General features: G+C 38.5%; 1 protein-coding gene across 1 annotated transcript in view; it reads right to left on the bottom strand.

Annotated features, from left to right (window-relative positions):
• CAPZA2 (capping actin protein of muscle Z-line subunit alpha 2) overlaps positions 1–21,762 on the bottom strand; it is a 56,157-nt gene extending 34,395 nt beyond the window's left edge. Inside the window, exon 1 of the mRNA XM_079931455.1 lies at positions 21,592–21,762. Within this exon, the coding sequence (XP_079787581.1) occupies positions 21,592–21,630 (39 nt within the window). The 5' untranslated portion in view covers positions 21,631–21,762. The remainder of the gene's footprint in view (positions 1–21,591) is intronic.
• Between the last annotated feature and the right edge of the window lie 2,324 nt (positions 21,763–24,086).

Below are 24,086 nucleotides of genomic sequence, written 5' to 3'. Positions count from 1 at the left end.
GGAAAGCAGGACAGCCACATGTAAATCAGTGAAGTTAGAACACTCCCTCACATCAAACACAAATATAAACTCAAAATGGCTTAAAGATTTAAATATAAGACATGACACCATAAAACTCCTGGAAGAGAACATAGGCAAAACATTCTCTGACATAAATCATACCAATGTTTTCTTAGGTGAGGCTCCCAAGACAAAAGAAATAAAAGCAAAAATAAACAAATGGGATCTAATCAAACTTTTAAGCTTTTGCATGCAAAGGAAACCATAAACAAAATGAAAAGACAAACTCGGAGAAAATATTTGCAAATGATGTGACCAGTAAGGGCTTCATTTCCAAAATATACAGACAGCTCATACAACTCAATAACAAAAATACAAACAACCCAATCAAAAAATGGGCAGAAAACCTAAATAGACATTTCTCAAAAAAAAGACATACAGATGGCGAATACGCACATGAAAAGACACTCAACATCGCTAATTATTAGAGAAATGCAAATCAAAATTACAATGAGTTACCACCTCACCTCAGTCAGAATGGCCATCGTTAGAAAAATCTACAAATAATACAGGCTGGAGAGGGTGTGGAGAAAAGGGAACCCTCCTACACTGTCGGTGGGACTGTAAATTGATGCAGCCACTATGGAAAACGGGATGGAAGTTCCCAAAAAAAACTAAAAATAAAGTTGCCATATGATCCAGCAATCCCACTCCTGGGCATATATCTGGACAAAACTATAATTCGAAAAGATACATGCACCCCAGTGTTAACAGTAGCACTATTTACAACAGCCAAGACATGGAAAAAACCTAAATGTCCATCAACAGATGAATGGATAAAGAAGATGTGGTGCGTGTGTGTACATATATACATATACACACACACGCGCGTGCGCACATACACATGGAATACTACCCAACCATAAAAAAGAATGAAATAATGCCATTTGCAGCAACATGGATGGACCTAGAGATTATCATAATACGTGAAGGAAGTCAGAAAGAGAAAGACAAATACCATATGATATCACTTATAGCTAAGTGAAATTAAAGTGAAACCATAAATCTTAAAGTAGAATCTAAAATATGACACACAAATGAACTTATCTACGAAACAGAAACAGATTCACAGACACAGAGAACAGACTTGTTTTGTGGTTGCCAAGGGGGAGGCGGAGAGGGGAAGGGATGGATTGGGAGTTTGGGATTAGCAGATACAAACTATTATATACAGAATAGATAAACAACAAGGTCTTACTGTATAGCACAGGGAACTATATTCAGTATCCTGTAATAAACCATAATGAAAAAGAAAATAATAAAATAAAAAGTAAAAAACAAAAAAAGCTATAGTCATTAAGACAGAGGGATAGATAATGAATGGAACAGAACTGAGTCAAAAAATATACCCTGCATACATATCGCCAAATGATTTTTGACAAAGGTGCAAAGGCAATGCAATGTTTAAAGAATATCTTTTCAACAAACGATATCCAAACAATTAGATATCCATGAGCAAAAAATAAACTGCAATCTAAACCTTACCCCTTACCAAACAAATTACCTCAAAATGGATTATAGCTCTAAATGTAAAATATAAAACTTAACAAAAAATTAAAAGGAAACAGAAGAAAACCTTCATGACCTGGGGTTAGGCCAAAAGTTATTAGACATGATACTAAAACCATGACCCATTAAAAAAACTGATAAACTGGACTTCACTGGAATTAAAAACTTATGCTCCATTACAGACATTGTTAAAAGAATGAAAAGACAGCTACAAACTGGAGAAAATATCAGCAAATCACATATCCAATAAAGAATTTGTATCTAGAACATATACTATCAAAACTCAACAGTAAGAAAACAGTGAACAAAAGACTTGAGCACACTTCACCAAAAAGGATATGCAGAAGACAGATACATGCACAAAAGGATGTGTAATATCATTAATCATTTAGGAAATCAATATTAAAATCATAAAATACCGCTATATACCTAATAGAACGGCTAAAATAAAGAAGATTGATAATACCAATGTGAAACAACTGAAGCTCTAATACATTTCTGTGGCAATGCAAAATGGTACAATTGGTACCGAAAACAGTTTAGCAATTTCTTATAAACACACACCATATGACACAACAATCCCACTTCCAGGTATCTACCCTATGTTCCCACAAAAATCGATTGAAAATTGTTCAAAACTAGAAACTATCCACAACCTAAATGTCCACCTATGGGTGAATGGATAAACAATAATGTGTCTATGCAATGGAATACTACTCAGCAATGAAAAGGGACAAACTATGAATACATGCAACAACTTGGATGAATCTCAAAAGCCTTATGCTGAATGAAAGAAACCATTCTCAGATGGTTACATGGCAATGATATAAGATACCATTTACATGACATTCTCCAATAAACAATATTTTATAGCAATGGAGAACAGATCAATGGCTGCCAGGGGCAGGGAGGAGGAGTGGGGATGGGTGTGAACACAATGGGAGAAATGAGGGAAAGGAAGAAAATTGGAGAGTTTTGGGGGGTGATGGAATTACTCCATATCTCGATTTTGGTAATGGTTACATACATCTACACATGTGTTGAAAGTCATAAAAAAAAAAGAGAAGGGGGTATTTTACGATATGTTAATTAAAAATATATATTTCATGTGTTTTCAAAATTATTTTCTTCTGGGCTTCCTGGTGGCGCAGTAGTTAAGAATCCGCCTGCCAATGCAGGGGACACGGGTTCAATCCCTGGTCCAGGAAGATCCCATATGCGGTGGAGCAACTAAGCCTGTGCACCACAACTACTGAGCCTGCACTCTAGAGCCCGCAAGCCACAACTACTGAGCCTGAGTGCCACAACTACTGAAGCCCGCGTACCTAGAGCCCATGTTCCGCAACGAGAAGCCACCGCAACAAGAAGCCCGCACACCGCAACTAAGAGCAGCCCCCACTCGTCGCAACTAGAGAAACCTGCGCGCAGCAACAAAGACCCAATACAGCCAAAAAAAAAATACATTTATAAAAAAAATTATTTTCTTCTAAACTGTTTAAAAGTATTATTAAAATCAAAAATGAAAATATAAAAAATAAGTGATTTTAAAAAGGCGAGGGTGGAGTTGGGAATGGAAGACAGTCATACTAAATATACATTGGCATCTATTATGTTTCCATAAAATGTCTTAATTTCCTTTGTTCCCTTATTCCTCCCTCTCTTCTACTGGGGTAAATGTTAGAAAGCATTTAAAACAAAGTCTTAATCACTACCACAGGCAACAAATAAAAATTGTGGTAACCTGTTGATGAATTTATCAAATATTTCTTTTGGAAACTTTTAGAATTTTGAGGAAATTGTTTTCAACACTTCTAATGACTTACACCCTACCAATAAAACTGAAAAAATTAAAGTACTGATAGCAAGCAGTATATATATATATATATATATATATATACAGTATAGCATATTTAGTGATATGATTAACTGTTGAGCTTTAAATTTTTTAGTTGTTTCAAAAAAAGGTACATATCATTTAGACTTTTAGTCAGTTCTATTTTGGGTTTTCACCTAGAAAGCAAAAATGCTCTATAGTTTTATCTTACAGACTTGTTTGCCCTTACTATTGCACAAAATGCATACAGTAACCAAAAAGAGTTAAGACTGCTCACAATATCCAAAATGAATGGTGGGTCAAAAGAAGTGCCACTGAGGGTTGAGAAGTCATGGGAACTGTCTGGCTGAGAACCCAAAACACAACTTGGACTTTACCAGCTATGCCCGAAGTATCTTAATCTGGTCTTTGTGAATTTCACAAGCTAAGAAGAATCTGTTTTTTGGATTTCTCAGGTGCTGAAGAAAAGAAAGTGTCCACCACAGCAAAGGCTTAATTGTCTTCCTGCGAAACTGTTCAATCATCTGGGTATTTTCTAAACACTGCTACAGACTGAACATTCCCCTACATCCATCCTTCCTAGCAGACATTTTTTTAATTTTAAAAATTATTTATTCTAGCCACTTCCAAATCCAAGAAAGAAAAAAGGTTACACAAGTTAACACATATGGAGCTATACTCAATTTACCCCTGGGAATACTATCATTTTTCTGGATGAGCCCAGTGAATTATTAGATACATCCCTAAGGCCCACAGCAAAATCTCCTACATTAACCACCGTCTTCCTCCACGTGATATTATTCGAAGTCAAGTCCTTCTAAATTGGAGTAGGATTCAGGAAAGAGTTATTACTTTTTTTTTTTTTTTCCCCGGTACGCGGGCCTCTCACTGTTGTGGCCTCTCCCGCTGTGGAGCACAGGCTCCGGACGCGCAGGCTCCGCGGCATGTGGGATCTTCCCGGACCGGGGCACTGCGCCACCAGGGAAGCCCAAGAGTTATTACTTTTATTTTATTTCTAGACTGTAATTCTAGATTGCGAGAGGGAGGATACCTTGGTTTTGTTGGGAAGGTTTGGCTAGATGGGAGATTAACTCTTACCTATGTCAGTGACTGGCAGTTTACAGGCATACTTCATAACAATCACATCAAGAAGAACAGTTTTAAAAAGTTAACCTGAGACTGCCCTGGTGGCACAGTGGCTAAGAATCCGCCTGCCAATGCAGGGGACAAAGGTTCAAGCCCTGGTCCAGGAAGATCCCACATGCCACAACTAAGCCCGTGCGCCACAACTACTGAGCCCACGTGCCTAGAGCCCGTGCTCTGCGACAAGAGAAGCCACTGCAATGAGAAGCCTGCCTGCTGCAACGAAGAGTAGCCCCCGTTCACCGCAACTAGTGAAAGCCCGTGCACAGCGATGAAGACCCAACATAACCAAAAATAAATAAATAAAATAAATAAATTTATTTTTTTTAAAAGTTAACCTACTAATATAGAGCTAGAAGCTAAAAGAGCTATATTTTTTCTTTGCTTTCTCTAGGATCCAAACATTACTTGGTATAAAACATACAAAAAGATAAACATAACATAAAAAGTATGTTCCACTCTGTTGTGCTTCTTGGAAAAAAGCAGATACTCTAAAGTTACTTATGCAGAAGACAAAGCAGTATATTCAAAACAATATCCAAAATGTTAGTATACACTATCTCTGAGAAAAAGTAATTTCTGCCCGTCAACTTTCTGAGATAACACAAAAATACTACTAAACTTTTTGTTTTGTACTTTTTCTTATGGGCTACAATTCAAGCAACAAATTAAATAATGATAGCAACCCACAGAATAAAATAAGAATCCATGAGTCCATATTGACATAAAGAAATGAATGAACAAACGGGGGGAAGCTCTTCATTACAGTAGAATTTCAATTAATGTAGAAGGAATGATTGAATTAGAAAATCACCTGGGGTGACCAACAATGGTAATTGTTGCAGGCAAAAATCATCAAGAGATGCTAAAATTAATGGGTAAAAGTCTAAGAGCATATTTACACAATGTGAATGAATCTTTCTACATGATACTTAATTAAGGGATAAACAGTAACTTTATATTGAGGAAACTTGCCACACCACCTTTACCAAATGACCTAAGTTATCATAATAGTAAAAACTGTGCCTCCTAGTAGGATGTACTGAGGATACAACATCACTTGTTATGCTCCTGCCAAAACTTCATAGGCTGATCTAATCATGAGGAAACATCAAATAAACTGAAATTGAGGTACAGTCTACAAAATAACCATTTTGCACTCTTCCAAAGTGGTAAGGTCATGAAGGACAAACAATGCTGAGAAACTGTTCCAGATTAAAGACCAAGGAGACACTACAACAAAATTCAATGCGATCCTGGATTAGATCCTGGATCTAATTGGAGCAATTGGTGAAATGTGAATAGGGTCTGTAGATGAGACAATAATGTTGTATCAATATGAAATTTCTTGATTTTGATAATTGTACTGTGGTTATATAAGAGACAGCCCTAAACACAGTGAAGTATTTAGAGAGTGGGGAAAAATATTCCTTCTCTACTCTTAAATTGTGGGGATTTTCTCTTACATTTTTCCTAAAGTTTCTTCAAGTTTTGCTCTTTGAATTTAGGCCATTAATCTATATGGGACTGATTTCTGTATATGATGTGGGATGGAGATCCATTTTTTTATTACATCGTCATAAGGATAAATAAGCCATCCTAATGCTATTTGTTAAAATGGACTTCTTTGTCCCACTGAACCAAATAAATAAACAAATAAAAGAAAGAAAAAAAGGAAAGTAACTATTTTCAGTACTATTTTTAAAGTGTGAATTACTTTTTTTCAGTCTGGGACATGAAAAACACATCATAATTTTTAATAAATTCCAAAGATAATTCTGAAAAGTGTCTAATGAATTTAGTAGTCAGCATTCAGGTAGTAACTGCAAAAATGTAACTTCCTCAAGGAACTTCTGAATATTCAATAATATCAGTAGGCAGCCCTATACTCTAAACTTGGTAGGTAGTTTTTGTTGAATCAATGTTGAATCAATCTATAAGCAAGAATAAACTCTCATTTATTTAGGATGGTCAGGGAATATAGTATTTTAATGAAATGAGCATTCTAAGAGTTATCACTAATGGAATTCTGTATGTAGACAGTTAATTTTTAAATAATGTACATTCAAAACCATAAAAACTTATGCTAATATAAGGAAGCAGTAGAGTGTATGATCTCTGGAGTCAGATTGAATGAGTTGGATTTTCATTTCTACTACTCATTAGCTACGTAAACTTGGGTGAATATATTAGTATGAGCAGTAACAGTAGTAGAGAATAAATATATCTGCATTAGTATAGTTCAGTATTCCTAAAATTAGCTCTGGAATACAGGCATTTTCACACTACACGTGAAATGCTTCTTTGTGCCCTACAGTGGTACAGCTGTGGCTTACGCCCATGCATTTCTGTGTTTTCTGCAGTGCATTCAGTTCCCACATGCCAACATCCTTTCTCCTCTCTTGGAAATCATCCCTTCCCTCTGTACTCTGCTTACCTCAAAAACCAGTGGTAGCAAAACAGGAGAAAAAGCCAGTTCCTAGTTCTGTGGTGGCAATGTGCAGTTAAGATCTGGGTTTTCATCTAAGCTAAGACAAACCATCTGTACCCAGATTTTGATTTAACTTCTCTAAATCTCCATTTCTCATAGGTAAATTAAGGGAGATGAAATATATCATCATTTCTTAACCTTTTAAAACCCCTGTGGTCTGTTAGATAAAATATCATCTACAGTTACTTTCCTAGATGGCTGTTATTACCTTTAATTCATGAAAAGAGAAAACAGAGATCCAGATTTGGGATTTGAATGAATTCTTCAGATGAAGTCCAAGGCTTTTCAGAGCCGCCTCCCAATATAGCATCTTTCTATGATGGTTCAGAAGAAACAACCAAAATATCTGGGTAATCTCATTTACTTCCACTGCTTCTATTATCACCACATAACAATAGCTCTCAAATCTATATACCTATCACAACCTCTCTCAAGATCAAGATCCATTTTTCTAAATGTAACTCATTTATTAGAAATCTCCATTAAATGCCTGACTGTCTCACCCAAACCTACTCCCTCTGTTCTTCATAAAATTATCGGCACCACCTACATTCAATTCCACATTTCTCCCTTTCTCCCACAGTCAGCCACATTATCGAGTGTCTGTCTGTCTTGCTCAAATCCAATCTCCTTTTCTTTGATTCTATTTCATTCGGACCCATTCCCTTTCTGGATTGTTACAATAACTGCCCTGCCTCTAATCTCATCTTTCTCCGAAAGTCATTTTCCACTCTGCCACCAGATTGATATTTTTCAATGAAAGTTCCGATCATTTTCTTTCCTGCTTAAAATCATCTAATGGTGGCCCACTGCCAACAAGGTAAGTCCAAAGTCCTTAGCATGACATATAAGGCCTTTCTGTATTCAAAGGCTGTAAAAATGTACTGTTAACAGCATAAACCCTAAATAAGACTGTGTGTACTCAGACTACAGCTCCACTGACTTCTACCTATAGGACCAAAAGCAAATTAAATTCAGTTTCCTCACCTGCAGTAAATGAGGTAATACATTTAGAAAAGTACTTGGCACAGAGTAAGCACTCAATTAACAGCTATTACCTTTTTACTCTTTCTGCTACTTGATAGCTCCTACAACCAACCCACGCTTTTTCTCATCCCACCTATACAATACTAGAGCCTCACCACTCCATTCAGTCTTTCAGACAAGAACTCTTCTTTCATGCCTCCATATCACTGCATGTATGTTTTGGCCACCTTTCATCTACTGTGACTAAATTGTACACAGCAGCAGAATATCTTAAACTTTGCAAATTGTCAAAGAAAAGGTCACACAGAAAGGAAAACTCAAAGGTCAAATTATGCTATTAAAAACTTCTTGATGTATTATTCAATACAGCAATCATTAGCATACACTTCTGATAAAAGATCAGTACTACTACTGAGAACTGTAGTATAAGGCCTAAAATTAAAGCCCAGTATTACGTGTGCCTTGACATCTGGGGAAAAACGGAAGGACCTTGAACGGCCTAACTGCAAGTTCCCATCCTCAATCTCCTCCTGCAGATAAGGTCCCTAGCCAGACAACCCTCTTTATTACAGGGAACAGGCACAGTTCCTGCTCATCCCTGAGTATGGGGCTTCAGTTCCCTGCCAGCCTGTGGAACTATTCAAACTAGCCAATCACATCCTCCTGCTGGAACCCTCACTCTACCTTCTTGATACTACAAAGCTTGCCTCCCTTGGCCTCTGCTTGTTCACTCTGTTCCCTCCACTGTGTCCCTATCTCCTGGGCTGAGTATTTGTATTAATAGACTGCTATTCACCGCATCTTTCCAATGTCAGGTGCTGTGTGTTCAGCCATCTCCATAACCCTACAGCAGGAACCCCTCCCTCACCAACAGAGCGCAGAGGAGGCAAATAAACCGGATCTCACTTATCTGTGAAGCTCAAATTTAAGATATAACTGGGGACCAAGAAGCAAGGAACTCAGTTATTTAAAATATATTTTAAGCAAGCAAATAAGCTGATATATAGTCCCAACATTAGAAGGGCATAAGAGAGATTCTTCGTATATCTTCCCTATTTTTATTTCAGACATAAATTCACAAGTGTGCTTATCTAGTTTCCGATCCTCCATGTATTTGAAGGGAGGAGGGTAAAATTTGACAGTTATATTTACAACATTAAAAAAAAGGGAAGGAGCTGAGTCAATCTGACAAAGGCTGCAGAAAACAACGTTCTTTTATAGGAACAAAAAAATTACAAATCAAATCTCTTGAAAAAAGAGCTCTAAAATTCCTAGGAAATGAATTTTTATTTAAGAATAACTACAAGCTTACATCAATAAACTTCTCAGATGAAAATAAAGATCAAGATTTTCAATTATTGGATGATGCAGATTAAACATTTCAAAACCTCCAGACTTACTGCAAGTCTACTAAGTGACTAACTGGGAAAAATCTTGTGTATGTGGCCAGTGGAGTGGAAGATGAATTTCAGGCTCTTCCACAATTTTAGGCAACCTTCCTCCACTCTTCTCTATTCCTTGGCCTACAGAGAACGCCTTGCTAGTTCAGAAATAAGAAGATAAAGTTGGTTTATTAAGTAGTTAGAAAGGGTCTCTGATGGAGCAAACTAGAAGGCCTGAAAGTGAAATGGACCTCCTCTAAAATGACCACTGTGCCATCGTGGCAGTTTGTGACTGCTCAGACTTCTTTGGATCAGAATCCTCACAAACATCTGAAGAAAATGGGCAGAATTCAGTTGTAAATCATTAAATCGTTCAGACAAGGGAAAACGTAAGGACAGTCACCTTTCCATATCAGACAAAGTTGATTCCACTATTCTTAGAGAGAATTTACCAAATCCTTTCCCTACGAAAGGAAGGAATGCTATCTTCTCCACTGAGTAAAAATACAGTTCACTCGGGCTTCCCTGGTGGCGCAGTGGTTGAGAGTCCGCCTGCCGATGCAGGGGATGCGGGGGACACGGTTCGTGCCCCGGTCCGGGAAGATCCCACATGCCGCGGAGCGGCTGGGCCCGTGAGCCATGGCCGTTGAGCCGGCGCGTCTGGAGCCTGTGCTCCGCGGCGGGAGAGGCCACATTGGTGAGAGGCCCGCGTACCGCAAAAAAACAAAAAACAAAAAACAGTTCACCTTTGATAATCTTACAAGAAATTGTCTCCTGCTTTCCACTACACGTTACTTTCTTTTTGTGAATGTCAGCAGATAGTCACCTAGGATCAGAAGTGTCTCAAATTGCAGTGAAAAAAGTACTATGTTAACGATGGGAAGCTGCCTGCACAAATTGTTCCTCATGTGCTGCAGGCAACAGAGAGGAGCTGGTGCCCCTCATATTGTGTAGCGCATCTTACAGCCTGAGCCAACAGAGAGCAATCAGTTTCTCTACACAATTTTCAATTTGATTGAGACCAGGTGATGAGCAAAGCAAGTAATACTGATGAATTATGTGGCATTTGCACATGATGTTGGACCAATATGTGTAGAAGCCAAACTACCACAGTGATGGAAAGAGATTAGTCACGATACCCAGAAAAAGGACTACCTGTGGCTAAATCCTGTGGAGTAACGATGCCTTACTTTTCTAAAGAAGTTCCCAAGTCCTTGGTTCTTTTTTTTTTTTGCGGTACACGGGCCTCTCACTGTTGTGGCCTCTCCCATTGTGGAGCACAGGCTCCGGACACACAGGCCCAGCGGCCATGGCTCACGGGCCCAGCCGCTCCACCGCATGTGGGATCTTCCTGGACCGGGGCACGAACCCGTGTCCCCTGCATCAGCAGGCAGACTCTCAACCACTGCACCACCAGGGAAGCCCTCCTTGGTTCTTTAAGTGCCGCAACAGATGTAAATGGAAGATAAGCACATTTGGTATAAGAAGCTGTGATCAAAATCCTTGGTAACATTATGGCATAGACTGATGATCCAGACAAATATCAACAGAATACTGAATTGCTGCTTTTGGTCCTGGGTGATCCCTCAGGAAAAATAGGTTCCTCAGAAAGAACAGATCCCTCAGAAAGAATAGAACACATCAAGTGTTTTTATCACCCTGTGCTACCTGGACTATAATTTTAGGACTACACTCTTAAAATTTACAATCTTATCTTATACCTACACTGCTGAGTAAGACTGAAGAACTTCTCAGGGGAGGAGAACAAAGGGAAGGTGGGCTGAATGCAAATAAACTCCATATGTAGCTTTCTGCCTTGCAGTCCTTCATTCTGTCAGTCTTTGCATTACTGTATAGAAAGCATCTTTCTCAAGTAAAGCCAAGCTTCATGGTGAAATGCCAAAGATAGAAGTGACTAGATTCCCTTGGCCTTCATTGCCTCTTTAAGATATGTCTGTTACTGGAAGATGTGAGCATCTGGCAGTGCTACTTCAACTTTATGATTACCAGCTAGAACAGGAAAGTACAACAAGGTGGGGGAATTTACCACAGGTTGTCAATCAATTGGCACAATTTATAGAAGCTGTTGACAAAATTAATGTTACTTCAACTACCTGTGTCTATGAATTCTCCAGATTTTTCTGATGCTTTTGCTGGGCACTGTAAATTGGCAAAATTTTTACCAACACGAAGGTAAAATCCAGGAGATTTTGACTGTCTGTAGAAAACATTAATTCTTTAGCAAAAAATGGAGTCTTCACCAAAGCAGATATAAATATATTAAGCTGACAAAAATTTTAAAAAGCTTTGAGCAACTAAAAAAAAGGGGATAAAAGTATAAAAAGCAGACAGTGCCTGTGCACAAAAGCACATGCACACCACAAAAAATTGCTATCTGGAACCATTAAATCTAGAGGCGAACAGCCCTGCACTCTACATTAGCCCCAAAGTATACTGCACTGGGAATACTTATACTAAAAATTATTTGTTGTTTATCTTAAATTCAATTTAACCAGGCATCCTATATTTTATCTGAGAACACTGCCTACAACCCCTCTAATTTCCATACATTGGACATTTTCCCACATAGTTATCTCCTCCATGATCAAGGCAGGAGACACTAGCACAGAGATTTCCCAAATCTGGATGCCTGGTTGATTTGCTGGGAAAGCTTCTGAAAAAATACAGATTCCCATGTTCCATTCCAGACCTACTGAATCAATCTCCAGAGGACTGACACCTAGAAATCTATATTTTTGAAAATCTCCCCACCTGATTCTGATAGGCTGCCAGATATTGTACCCACTGCCCTGTAAGGGACTGTATGTGCAAAATTTGAGGCATTTGGTCCTCTGAAGAAAAGAATCATAGGTCTCACCTGACTCTCAAGGAATGTGATTCCCAAAAAGGGTCACTGTCTTAGAGACCAGCAGTAAAGTTAAAAAGAGCTATTATGAATTTTTCTACTTCAACTACAAGAATTATTTGACATTGTTTCCCATAACTCTCTAAAAATTCCCTATGCCTTTTTGAGAGTTAAAAGTAAAATAAAAATAGAAAAAATACTTTTTAAAACTCGATCATTATTTAAATAGTTTATGATCAAGTGATCATTAATTGCATGTCTGTGTTATAGACTAATTTATTTTAATCTGAGTATACGTAAAAGACGTAATTTGTTTTGATGTTTTCCTTAAGAATTTTTTTCCTTTATAATTATCATTTTGAATAGTAATTAAAAACAGGGCCCATATCACTTAATCAACAACTAGGTCATCCACTGAATTCAACAACTATTTCTTTAAATATGTTTTTACCATTTATTTAAAATATTAAGAAATCTATGAATCCAAAGTAGGCATTATTAACTGAGAAAGTTATACAAACTATTATTTATATTTTCAATTTTTTTCTGTCCTCTGAATCATTCACCTCAGCCCACAAACACTCCTAAAGTTTTTCTATCTAAAAAAAAAAAGTATCCCTAAAATGAAACAGTAGGAAAAAATGAAGTAGTATCTACTCTTTCTCTTTGGTTTCATTACTGAATTTTTTTCAAGAATGATTTATACTTTAATAGGGGAAGGCGATTAAGATGTACAAACTTCCAGCTGTAAAATAAATGAGTCACAGGGATATAATGTGTAGCATAGGGAATATAGTCAATAATATTGTAACAACTTTGCGTGGTGACAAATGGTAACTAGACTTATCGTGGTGACCATTTTGTAACGTATAAAAAATATCAAATCACTTCATGGTACACCCAAAAAGTACACCCCAAACTAATACAATACTGTAAATTATACTTCAATTTTAAAAAGCTTGAAAAATTAATTAAAAGACTAATATAGGGGGAAAAAGTAATTTATACTTACTGTCTCCTCTTCTTATCCTTTAGTCAACATTTATTGAGCACCTAATACAGTGAAACTCAATCCTGGTGGCACATTCAAACCATCTGGGAAACTTTTTTTGAAAAAAGTACAGATGCTCCAGGCCTCACCCATGAGTCAAGCCTGTGCATCCATGTTTGTTTATAAACTCTCCAGTTGACTCTTATGTGCAACCAGAGTTGAAGTCACTGATAATAATATATGCCACACACTCTACTGCAATTACAAAGATGAATAAGACACAGGGCCTGTCCCTGAAAAACGCAGGAAATAAGAACATCAGGAAACCTATTAAAATGGGTAAATGTTATAACAAAGGTATGTACAAACTGCTAAGGGAACAGAGATAGGCAAGAATACAAAAGAAGGTGAGGGAGGTCTTTGAGTATGGTAACTGAACTACAACGTACACAGACTGAAAGGCCATTAAACTGCTCTCTTAAAGGCCAGCAACGATCTCTAGTCTACCACTTAAAATAGTTGGCCTCATCTACACCAGTCTTACCATACGCAAGATACAGATAATAACAAGGTTGCTCTGACAATTGAGAAATTAATTAATACAGTAGATATTGGCATACAGGAGATATAATTTGTTTCTCATCCATTTCTCTTAAAGCCAAAGGCTCTTCTCAATTCTATATTCCTTTTTAATCTCTCTGCAATACTTCACTGCTCCTTCTGGAAATTCTCTTCAAGTTCTGTGAGATGAGCACCTACTCTGTGCTAGGTATACACTTCTACTTCAAAGATCACTCCTCACCTTCTAGTTTCTCTCCTTCTCTTATGCCTTAAATGAAAGTATCCAAAAGTATATGCTCTCTGCCCTCTCCTCCCCTATGTCTGAACTTGTTCTCCTAAAAGCTATTCCAATCTCGTGGCTTTAACCCAGAGAGGATTTCCAAATCTATATAATCTCTGGGCCTGATCTCTTTCCAAGCTCCATTTCTACATCTCCCTATCTGCTACGCATGTTCACATAGACATTCTGCTAGCATCTCAAACTTAGTAGAACCCAAACAAAATTCACCATTATTCCCCCGAGCTGTGCATCTTCTCTCCTGTGTGTTCTTTAGCTGTTAGTGGTGGTTCCACTCCCCAGTCAACCAGATTTTAATGTTCAGTTACCGCTGATTCTTCCCTTTCTCTACATTCACTCACCATGTCTTGTTGATTGCAACTCTGAAATGTTAGCAATCATTTTTTTCCTCCGTGTCTTGTAAAACTACTTTAAATCTGGTCCTAACACTTAACTCAGTTTCCCAACTGGTCTCACTAGCTCCAGTCTGTCTAGACCCGTGGTTCTCAACCAGGGGCGATTTTGTACTACAGGAGACATTTGTGACTGTCGTGACTGCGGTGCTACTGGCATCATGTGGGCCAAGGATGCCCAAACATCCTAAAATGCACAGGACACCCCTACAACAAAGAGTTATCTGGCCCAAATGTCAATAGTGCTGAGGCTGAGAAAATCTGTGCTGTTTAACAGCACAATTCATCTTTGCATCTCTTACTTGCAAAGTACTTGAGATATAACTCATATTTCCTGCTCATTCCCACTTTTCTGTTTTTTCTTCCTGTGCTGTGCTCTCTGACATGAGCTTGTACCTCAACTGATATCTACCATCCTCCTAGGCAGAAGTAACTTTTCCATCTTCTGAATGTCCATGGACTTATTGCTTTTTGACCCTGTATAATATATATGTTACATATGTCTGATTCATCCTTGAATCTGTAGTCTTGCACTGTGTCTACCAACCAGGTAATCAAATCACCAACCTTCAGTGAGTCTAAAACTTAATCTATAGAATCATTACTGCTATTCACAAATACTGCATTTCTCTTCTTCTTCCCTGCCCCCTCTGAAATGAGGTTTATAGATATAACTTGCTTAAGCTAATTGAAATCTGAGCAGAAGTGCAGTGAGTCTCTTAGTGTGTGTGTGGGTAGGGGGGGAGCTTTAAAACCCAGTATGGTATTCATTGCATTTCTTTCCCACTGGTGTGGGGACAGTGATAAAAAGCCTAAGACTTTTTTGGGGGGCGGGGGGAGGAGAGGTAAATTTCACATGCTACATTTTGTAAATTTAAGGTGTACAGCCTGTTACTTTCATACATTTATATAACCTAGTATGATCGCGACTAAAGCAATATTTATCACATCACTGTAGTACAATGGTACTGTCTATATTCATTATACTGTGCATCAGATCGCTATGGTTTATTTACTACTCATTACAAGTCTGTACCCTTAAACACCATTAATCTTATCCCTCCCACCCTCCATTCTCTGGTAACCACCATTTTATTGTTTTTTTAAACAGGTTTGACTTTTTTAGATTCCACATATAAGTGATATTGTACAGTACTTGTCTTTCTCTAACTTATCTCACTTAGCACAAGGTGCTCAAGGTCCACGTTGTTGCAAATGGTAGGATATCCTCCTTTCTCATGGCTCAATAATATTCCATTGTGCATATGTATCATATCAAAAAGCCTACGTTTAGACTGAAATCCTCCAAGAGCCTACAACTATGTGACTTTGCGGAGCAGGGCCCTTCTGCTGCTGACCCACACTAGACACACACAGAACGAGTGAGGAGATGCCACGAAAAGCCCCCACCACTAACGCCCTCACGTTGAGATTTTAGTTTGTTTGTTATTGCATTATATCCTTGCTTACCCTGATTCACAATCAATGAAAGATGCATAATTTCATGGGTCACTAAAAAAAGGAAAAATGCTACCTGTATCACAAGCCATGATTGTACAATGCAGCCTGATTTCAGAGATCTTAAAATATGGAAAATGATGAGTAGTGAAATCAATGAAATATGGTATATTTGGTAAATGAATAAATGTAGGGGTAGTTTTCAAAAATTAATTCTATTCATTTTCAGTAGAAACATTATGAACTAAAATGTGCAAGAGAAGTTCTCAGCCATAGGGTTCACAGTAGAGCATGTAAATAAATGTCTTAAGAGAAAGAATATGAAGACTGTAGTTCTACCCTTCAGAATAAAATTAATGAAATTCTCCTTTTTTGACAACTATAAGTGGTTCCATGGAACCCCTATTTTCTTTGATATGCATCAATCTCTTGCAATAAATTACTGCTTCAGGCAATTAAGCTTTTAGGTCAGGACCACAGGTCAAGTTTTCCCATCATGCTTTTCAACCTTAAAAACTACTTTGTACTAAGCGTTTTTATTGGGTTGGCCAAAAAGTTCGTTCGGATTTTTCTGTAATATATACCATGTTCTTCTATGTATATAGCCACCTTTATTTTAAGTAGAAATGACTCCCCAGTGCACTGAGAATGTACTACAAATTTGCTTTAGTGTGCAAAGTCTAAAAAACTCCACTAATGCTGCAGCAGCTATCAAGTTTCTGCTTGCTGTAGGAATTTTTACATTTTATTGGTGCAATGACAGAATTCATTCACCTACAGAATGAAATTAGGAATGAATAATTTCTACATTAATCGCTTACTGGTTGAGTTTACTTTTTAGTTAATAAGAACACTACTGATTTTACATTAATCATGATGGAATATAATGGCAGCTTACATTGCTTTTATCAATACATACAAACAAAACTTCTGAAGCCACATTATGATTGTGTGTGGGGGAGAAGTATACAAACTGCTTATAATTTAGCATGTGTAAGTGATTTGAACCATAGCCAGTATCACCACCTGCACCTCAAGGAGCACCAGGAATTTCATTTAACTACCTAAATCTTTAAAATCTGTAACACTACTTAGAAGTGAAAAATGTAGGCATACTAGATTTTCCCTCCAAAACTTACCTTTATATGCTACTTCTTTTCATAAAACTGTTATTTTTTTCTTAATTTTGTAAATTCATTACTCCTTTGTTCATTCACTCACTGAACCACTGTACTCATCACATACATTGCACTGACAGATGCTAAAGATGACATTTCTGCACTAACGAATTCAACAGAATACAGGAAAAAAGACAGGTAAACAGATAACTACTATGCAAAACTGTATTCAACATTAATGATGTGTTTCAGCGTTCAGGAGAGAGAGAAAACAGTTGTTCAGGAGAGAGAGAAAACTAGCCATGTGATCTGAGCTAAATCTTGAAGGAAGAGTAATTTTTCATCTTTCAAAAAAGGGGATAGATCGGGGAGCAGTACCAATGCTCAAAGCAGGTAAGTCATGAGCAGAGAAAAATAACTAAAATTTATTGTGTTTACTACATGCCAGGCAACATGTGCACTTATAAAAGTTTAATGGGGAATATAATTTGTTATATCCCCACATTTTAGAGGAAACTGAAGCTGCTGAGAGATTAAATAATTTACTCCATGTGCTAGGCATGGACTAGCATGCAGGTCTCTTTGAATTCACAGCATGATTAAATAACAGTATATATTGGAAATGTCAGAACTATTTAGGTTAGAATGGAATACAAGGACATGAACACCATTTTCAAGAGTTGGGCTTCCTTGTAAAGGCAATGGAGGATGCAGCAACTAAAAGTTTGGGAGTAGAAAAATGATAGGAAGATGGAGGGATTTGTCTAGAAAGTTTATAATAAAAGTCCAGCAGTGGCAAATAAAACAGATATGAGTCATTCTTCTAACCTTACTTTTCCTCCCTTAGCTTTGTTTCTTCCTCAACTGTGTAGTCACAGAACAGGTACAATCAATTTGCATTCTGTTCATACAGTACAAGTTTGTTACTAAACAACAGTAGTTCATAACATAAATTGTTAATCGTCTGTCAATTGAGAGGTTATAAATCAAATATTAATATAAATGAACTTTTCAAGCAAGAAATAATTTCTGTAAGACATATTCTGATGGAAGTGACAAGGTTTGGAAACTAAGTGTAAGGTACAGAGAGCACAAGGAAGAAAAAAGTTAAAGCTGAAGTTAAAAACCTGGATAACTTGAATAATGGGAACAGAGTCATAAAGAGAAATATGAGCAGAAAGAGATGGGTATCTGCCCTGCTTTGTGTAGGGACAGAGAGGAGGGGAGTTTATGAATTTACTTTCAGGCAGGTTCCATCTGAGCATATCTCCTTAACTGACTTCTGTGGAAGAGGACCAGCAGATAAAAATGTGTGACCAGTGCTAAGGGGAGAAGCAGGGCTGAGCTAGGTACTTGAGACATCTGCAAAGATACAAAAGCTGAAGCTTTGCGAGCGGATCACTACTCACTGGGGGGAAGGTAGAAGAGGTTGGTGGGGGGCGGGGGCGGTGGTAAGGTGTCTTCCAAAGCTTCAAGTGACTTCCAGGATTTCTCACTTAGAGAGCAGTTTGGGAATAGTTCTTATCTGAGCCTTATACCACAATTTCATATAATTTCAATCACAAAAAATGCTTTACTGTACAGTGCAGCTGACCCAGGAGGGGAAAACATGAACTGTTCTAACCTAGAGTTTCTGTAACTATGTAAAAAGGTCTGTAGGACACACCACGACAAATGAATAACTAAACAACTTCATTGTGCTTCTTAAGATAATTTTATTTCCTACTAACCCAGTGGCCAAAAGTGAAAAGGTTATTACATTTCATACCGGTATCCTCAAAAAGCAACTGTATATAACTGAAAAAAGCAAAGATATTATTCTAGATTAATTTCTAAAATGCTTCCTACCACAGGACATATATGAAACTACACCAACAGCATAAAACTTTTAAATGTGTCTTTTTTTAGAACTTTGTTCTAAAACGATCAAACACAAATTAAATTTAAAACCCAACACTATTTAGTGTTTGGCATTTACAATTTCTATTAAAAACAAAGAGAACTATTGTTTCTCCCTTTTCCAAATTAAGCTGTCAAATTTAACACAAAGAGGTAAATCCAGATAAGGATTCTATCATCAATTGTTAAGAAGTGTAATGTCACAGAGCATCAACTTTGGATTCAGACAAACTCAGGCTTAAATACCGCCTTTGCACTTCCTACTTTGGTGTCCTTCCGTGAATTACTTAAAGCTTTTAAAAATTTATTTTACTTATTTGTGCAATGGTAATAATCAAACCTAGCTCAAATTTACAACAAATTAACAAATGTATTGTCTAACTGAACCAGGCATATACAAAGTATGGTACTACTAAGTGTTAACAGCTTCCCTTCCTTACTTCCACAGTCAGTAATGGAAATTCCAAGAGCTTTAAATTAAGTATTAAAAACTTATTTTTGAAAATTACAAACAAGGTGGCAGGAAAAGTAAAATGATTTAAATATTAGTTTAAAAAATAACACCTTTAAATCCTATTTCTGATTCTATATGCAAGGTCCTCCTCCCAAGAGATTAAAAAGAACATTTAAATAAAGTGACAAGACTGTTAGAATTTCACTTTACCAGTTACTTCAATTTAACCTCACAGTTTGGTTAATATTTTTCTTAAATTACTAAAAGATGTGATCAGAAATTTATATGCAAAATATCCACAGAATAGTCTTACAAAACTCGAAATAAAAACAAACCCACAAAATTCCTTCAAATTGGAGTGTTCATTCATTTACTGTTAAAACATGGTGTTGGGCGAGCATAGAGAATAAGACCCCTTCCCACCCAGCCCCACACCTTTATGGAGCTCAGTGCCCTGAGAGTGCCGGATGACAAGAAATCCTGTCATATCATTTTGAAAAAACTTTGCTATTTTAGGTCTTTACAACACATGGCAGGCCTATATTAACTCCCACACTGAGTACTCTCTCCTCAGCTAGATTTCTAGCCACTTGAGCTACTAATCACCACTTACCAACAGCAGAATAAAAAACATGACAATCCCTTTAAAAAACTTTTTAGTACTACTTAATTTTAAATGTGTGTGAGCACCTGCATACATTTTCAGTTACCCATTTATGGTTATTTACCAATATTACACGTGTGATTACTGCACAGCAACTTTTGTGTATACAGGGATCTGCCTACCAGGACTGTGGATTATGGAGAATCTTGCTGCTCTCCCCATTTTGTCGTTTTATTATCACTTTCACCAAAGAGCACAGAGGTAAAAAAGATTTCCGGAACTGAAGATAAGGCTGACTGCTGCACGTTCACATCGAGAAGAAGACAGAACATGACATTTCAGTACAAGAACACAGGATATAAAAACACTTGGAGCAGAGCGTTCCAACCGAAAATACCCGTAGGCTTACATGAGGATTTCTTAAACACCAGTTATTTTTTTGTGTTTCATACATGGCTTTACTGCTTTGGAACTTAAAAATGAGCCCTGTTAAATTAAGAGTGGAGTCTTCGAAAACTTTAACTATCTTATTCATTGTTATGTCAGTTACTTCTGAGTTTGAGAAACATCAAGGACCTGTGCAGGAAATACTTAAAATTAGGAGGGTACCCCTGTGTCCCAAAACACACTCTGGAGAATGGGGCCTCACAGAGGCCAAGGGAAACCGCGAATAAGAGAGATCCAGTTCAATGATCAGATTTCTTACTTCAAATGCCTGAGAACTTAAGTCGTTCATCTGGTTCTAATGCTGTCACAGCATCTAAGATACAGTAGAAGGAGTTCCACAATCTCCCCTCTTCGGAAGAAGTCCTAGCAGGACCACGGGGCGCTACCAAGTCGGCCCCCAGAGCGGCTACTGCCAACAAGAGTAGCAAACAACCGTGGGGAGGGGGGTGTCTTTTTATGAGCAACTTCGTTGCCTACAGCTAAAACCGAAAAAGAAAAAAAAAAAAAAGAGAGAGAGAGACTTCCACGACTAAAGGAAAAAAAACGTAGGACCCAGGAAAGAAAGCAGTTTGCTTGTGGGAGGATAGATTAGAAGAGAGAAGTCAAGGTCTGCTTCCTAAGCAATTTTTCCCCCTTAGCCCTCACCCCGGCCACCCTCTCCGGCCAGGCCATCGGGCTGAGTACTGTCCTTGGGCCGCTCCCAGGCCGGGACCCAGACCCCTCTGCAGTCCCCGACCCTGGCGCAGGGCCCCCGTGGCCCATGCGCGGGGAGAGGGTCCCCAGCGGCCGCCGCCCTCCGCGCCCCCGGCCCCCGCCCGCCGCCGCCGCCGCCGCCGCCGCCGCCCAGCTCCCGCTACCTATTTTCGGAGCACACACCCTACAAGGAGCGGAGCGAGCAGGCCTGGCGGAGACCTGCCCCCGCGCGGGGCCTCGGGTGACTGACAGGGGCAGGCACTCGGGCGCAGCGAGGAGAGGGGAAGAAGGGCAGCCGGGGGCACCGACCAATGCCCTTCCCCGGCGGCCAGACTCCGGGCTGATACGGCGGGGCTCTACTGGCTTCCCGGACCGATGGGCTCTGCCGCCCCCGCGGCCCTTACCTTCTCCTCATCAGACAACTGCTCCTCCAGATCCGCCATTTTCCTTCTGGCGACAAACCGCGGCGGCGGCGGCAGCAGCGGCCACCTGACTTCCCCCTTTCGGTGCGGTCCTCCGCGCCGCGCGACCCCGACAAGGGAGGGGCCCACAGCCCCGGCCGCCGCGCACGCGCCCCGTGAGCTCCGCCTCCCTCCGCCCGCCTCACGGGGCCAGAGCACGGCTGTGCGCGTGCGCGGGTGCCTCCGAGGCCCAGGAACCGGGAGGAGTTGCTTACTTCCGCCTGAGGCAGGCTTGTCGGTATCCTGAGTCTAGGATTCCTTCCCCACCAGTGACCGTATGGACCCAGTCTGCGATGAGTACATGCTGAGCCCTTGATTATACTCCCATCAAATCCTGAACTCCGCCAGCTAAAATGTGAGAAAGTGCACAAATAGCTTTTAAACATTCTGGTTTAAAAAAAAAAAGATTACGAGAAAAATATTCGGCCTTCTTTAAAATATGCACATACAACCCAGTACATAATTGGAAGATGTTCTGGATATATTCATTAAAGAAATAACTGCTGGTCCTTTATTGTGTGTGGGATACTGTGTTCGCTTCTGGAGATATACAATGTTAAGTAAAAGCCAGAGAAACCTCAGTTCTGAAGAAACTCATTGTCTGTTCCTTAAACGAACATATTAAGAAGTTGGGGAAGGCTCTGCACTATTGCAGGGGAATAAAGAGTTATGTTAAACATAGATCGTACCCTTCTGAATAGGGTTGCCAGATTAAATACAGAAAAGCCCAGTAAAAGTTGAATTTCAGATAAACAATGAACATATATTTTAAGTATAAGTATGTCCCATGAAGCATTTGAGATATACCAATTATTCATTGTTTTCAAACTTTATTGGATGTCTGCTAATTTTATTTGCTAAATCTAACCCTACTTCTGAATCTTCAAGTTTAGCAAGAGAATGAAGATGTAGTTAAAGCTGTATATATGAATTGGCTAGGAATCTTGTTAAGTGCAGTTGCTGATTCAGCAGGTCTGGGATGTGGCTGAAGAATCTGCATTTCTAACAAGCTCCCAGGTGGTGCCAGTGCTACCAATCTGGAGACCACAGGTTGAGTAGCAAGACCTTAGAGCTCAGATAGGAGTTAAGATTTTAATCATTTTGTTGTACACCTAAAACTAATACAATGTTACATGTCAATTATATCTCAATTAAAAGTATATTAAATACAGACTGGGAGAAAATATTTGCAAATGATGTGACCAATGAGAGATTAATTTCCAAAATATACAAACAGCACATACAACTCAATAACAAAAAAACAAACCAATCAAAAAATGTGCAGAAGACCTAAATAGACATTTCTCTAAAAAAGACATATGGATGGCCAATAGGCACATGAAAAGATGCTCAACATTGCTAACTATTAGAGAAATGCAAATCAAAACTACAATGAGGTACCACCTCACACCAGTCAGAAGGGCCGTCATTAAAAAGTCTACAAATAGCAAATGTTGGAGAGGGTGTGGAGGAAAGGGAACCCTCCTACACTGTTAGTGGGACTGTAAATTGATGCAGCCACTGTGGAAAACAGTATGGAGGTTCCTCAAAAAACAAAATAGAGTTGACATATGATCCAGCAATCCCACTCCTGGGCATATGTCCAGAGAAAACTCTAATTCGAAAAGATCCACGCACCCCAACATTCACAGCAGCACTATTTACAATAGCCAAGACATGGAAGCAACCTAAAATGTCCACTGACAGATAAATGGATAAAGCAGATGTGGTTCATATATACAATGGAATATTTCTCAGTCTCATAAAAGAGAATGAAATAATGCCATTTGCAGCAGCATGGATGGACCTAGAGACTATCATACTAAGTGAAGGATGTCAGAAAGAGAAAGACAAATACCATATGATATCACTTATACGTGGAAACTAAAATGTGACAGAAATGAATTTACTTACAAAACAGAAACAGACTCACAGACATAGAAAACAAACTTATGGTTACCAGGGGATAATGGGGGAAGGGATAAATTGGGAGATTGGGACTGACATATACACACTACTATATATGAAATAAATAACTAATAAGAACCTGTTGTATAGCACAGGGAACTCTACTCAATAATCTACAATGGCCTATATGGGAAAAGAATCTTAAAAAAAAAAGAGTGGATATATGTATAACTTACTTTGCTGTATACCTGAAACTAACACAACATTGTAAATCAACTATACTCCAATACAAATTAAAAAAAAACAAACTTATGGTTACCAAAGGGGAAAGGGGGTGGGGGAGGATAAACTAGGAGTTTGGGATTAGCAGATACAAACCAGTATAACCAGGACCAGCAACAAGGTCCTACTGTATAGCACAGGAGACTATATTCAATATCCTGTAATAAACCATAATGGAAAAGAATACGGAAAAGAATATATATGTATAACTGAATCACTTTGCTGTATAACAGAAACTAACACAACAT

Source organism: Stenella coeruleoalba (genome assembly GCF_951394435.1).
Source record: "Stenella coeruleoalba genome assembly, chromosome: 9".
NCBI classification, from domain to species: Eukaryota; Metazoa; Chordata; class Mammalia; order Artiodactyla; family Delphinidae; genus Stenella; species Stenella coeruleoalba.
Note: the sequence above shows the minus strand (reverse complement) of the source record. Positions and strands in the feature narration are given on the sequence as shown.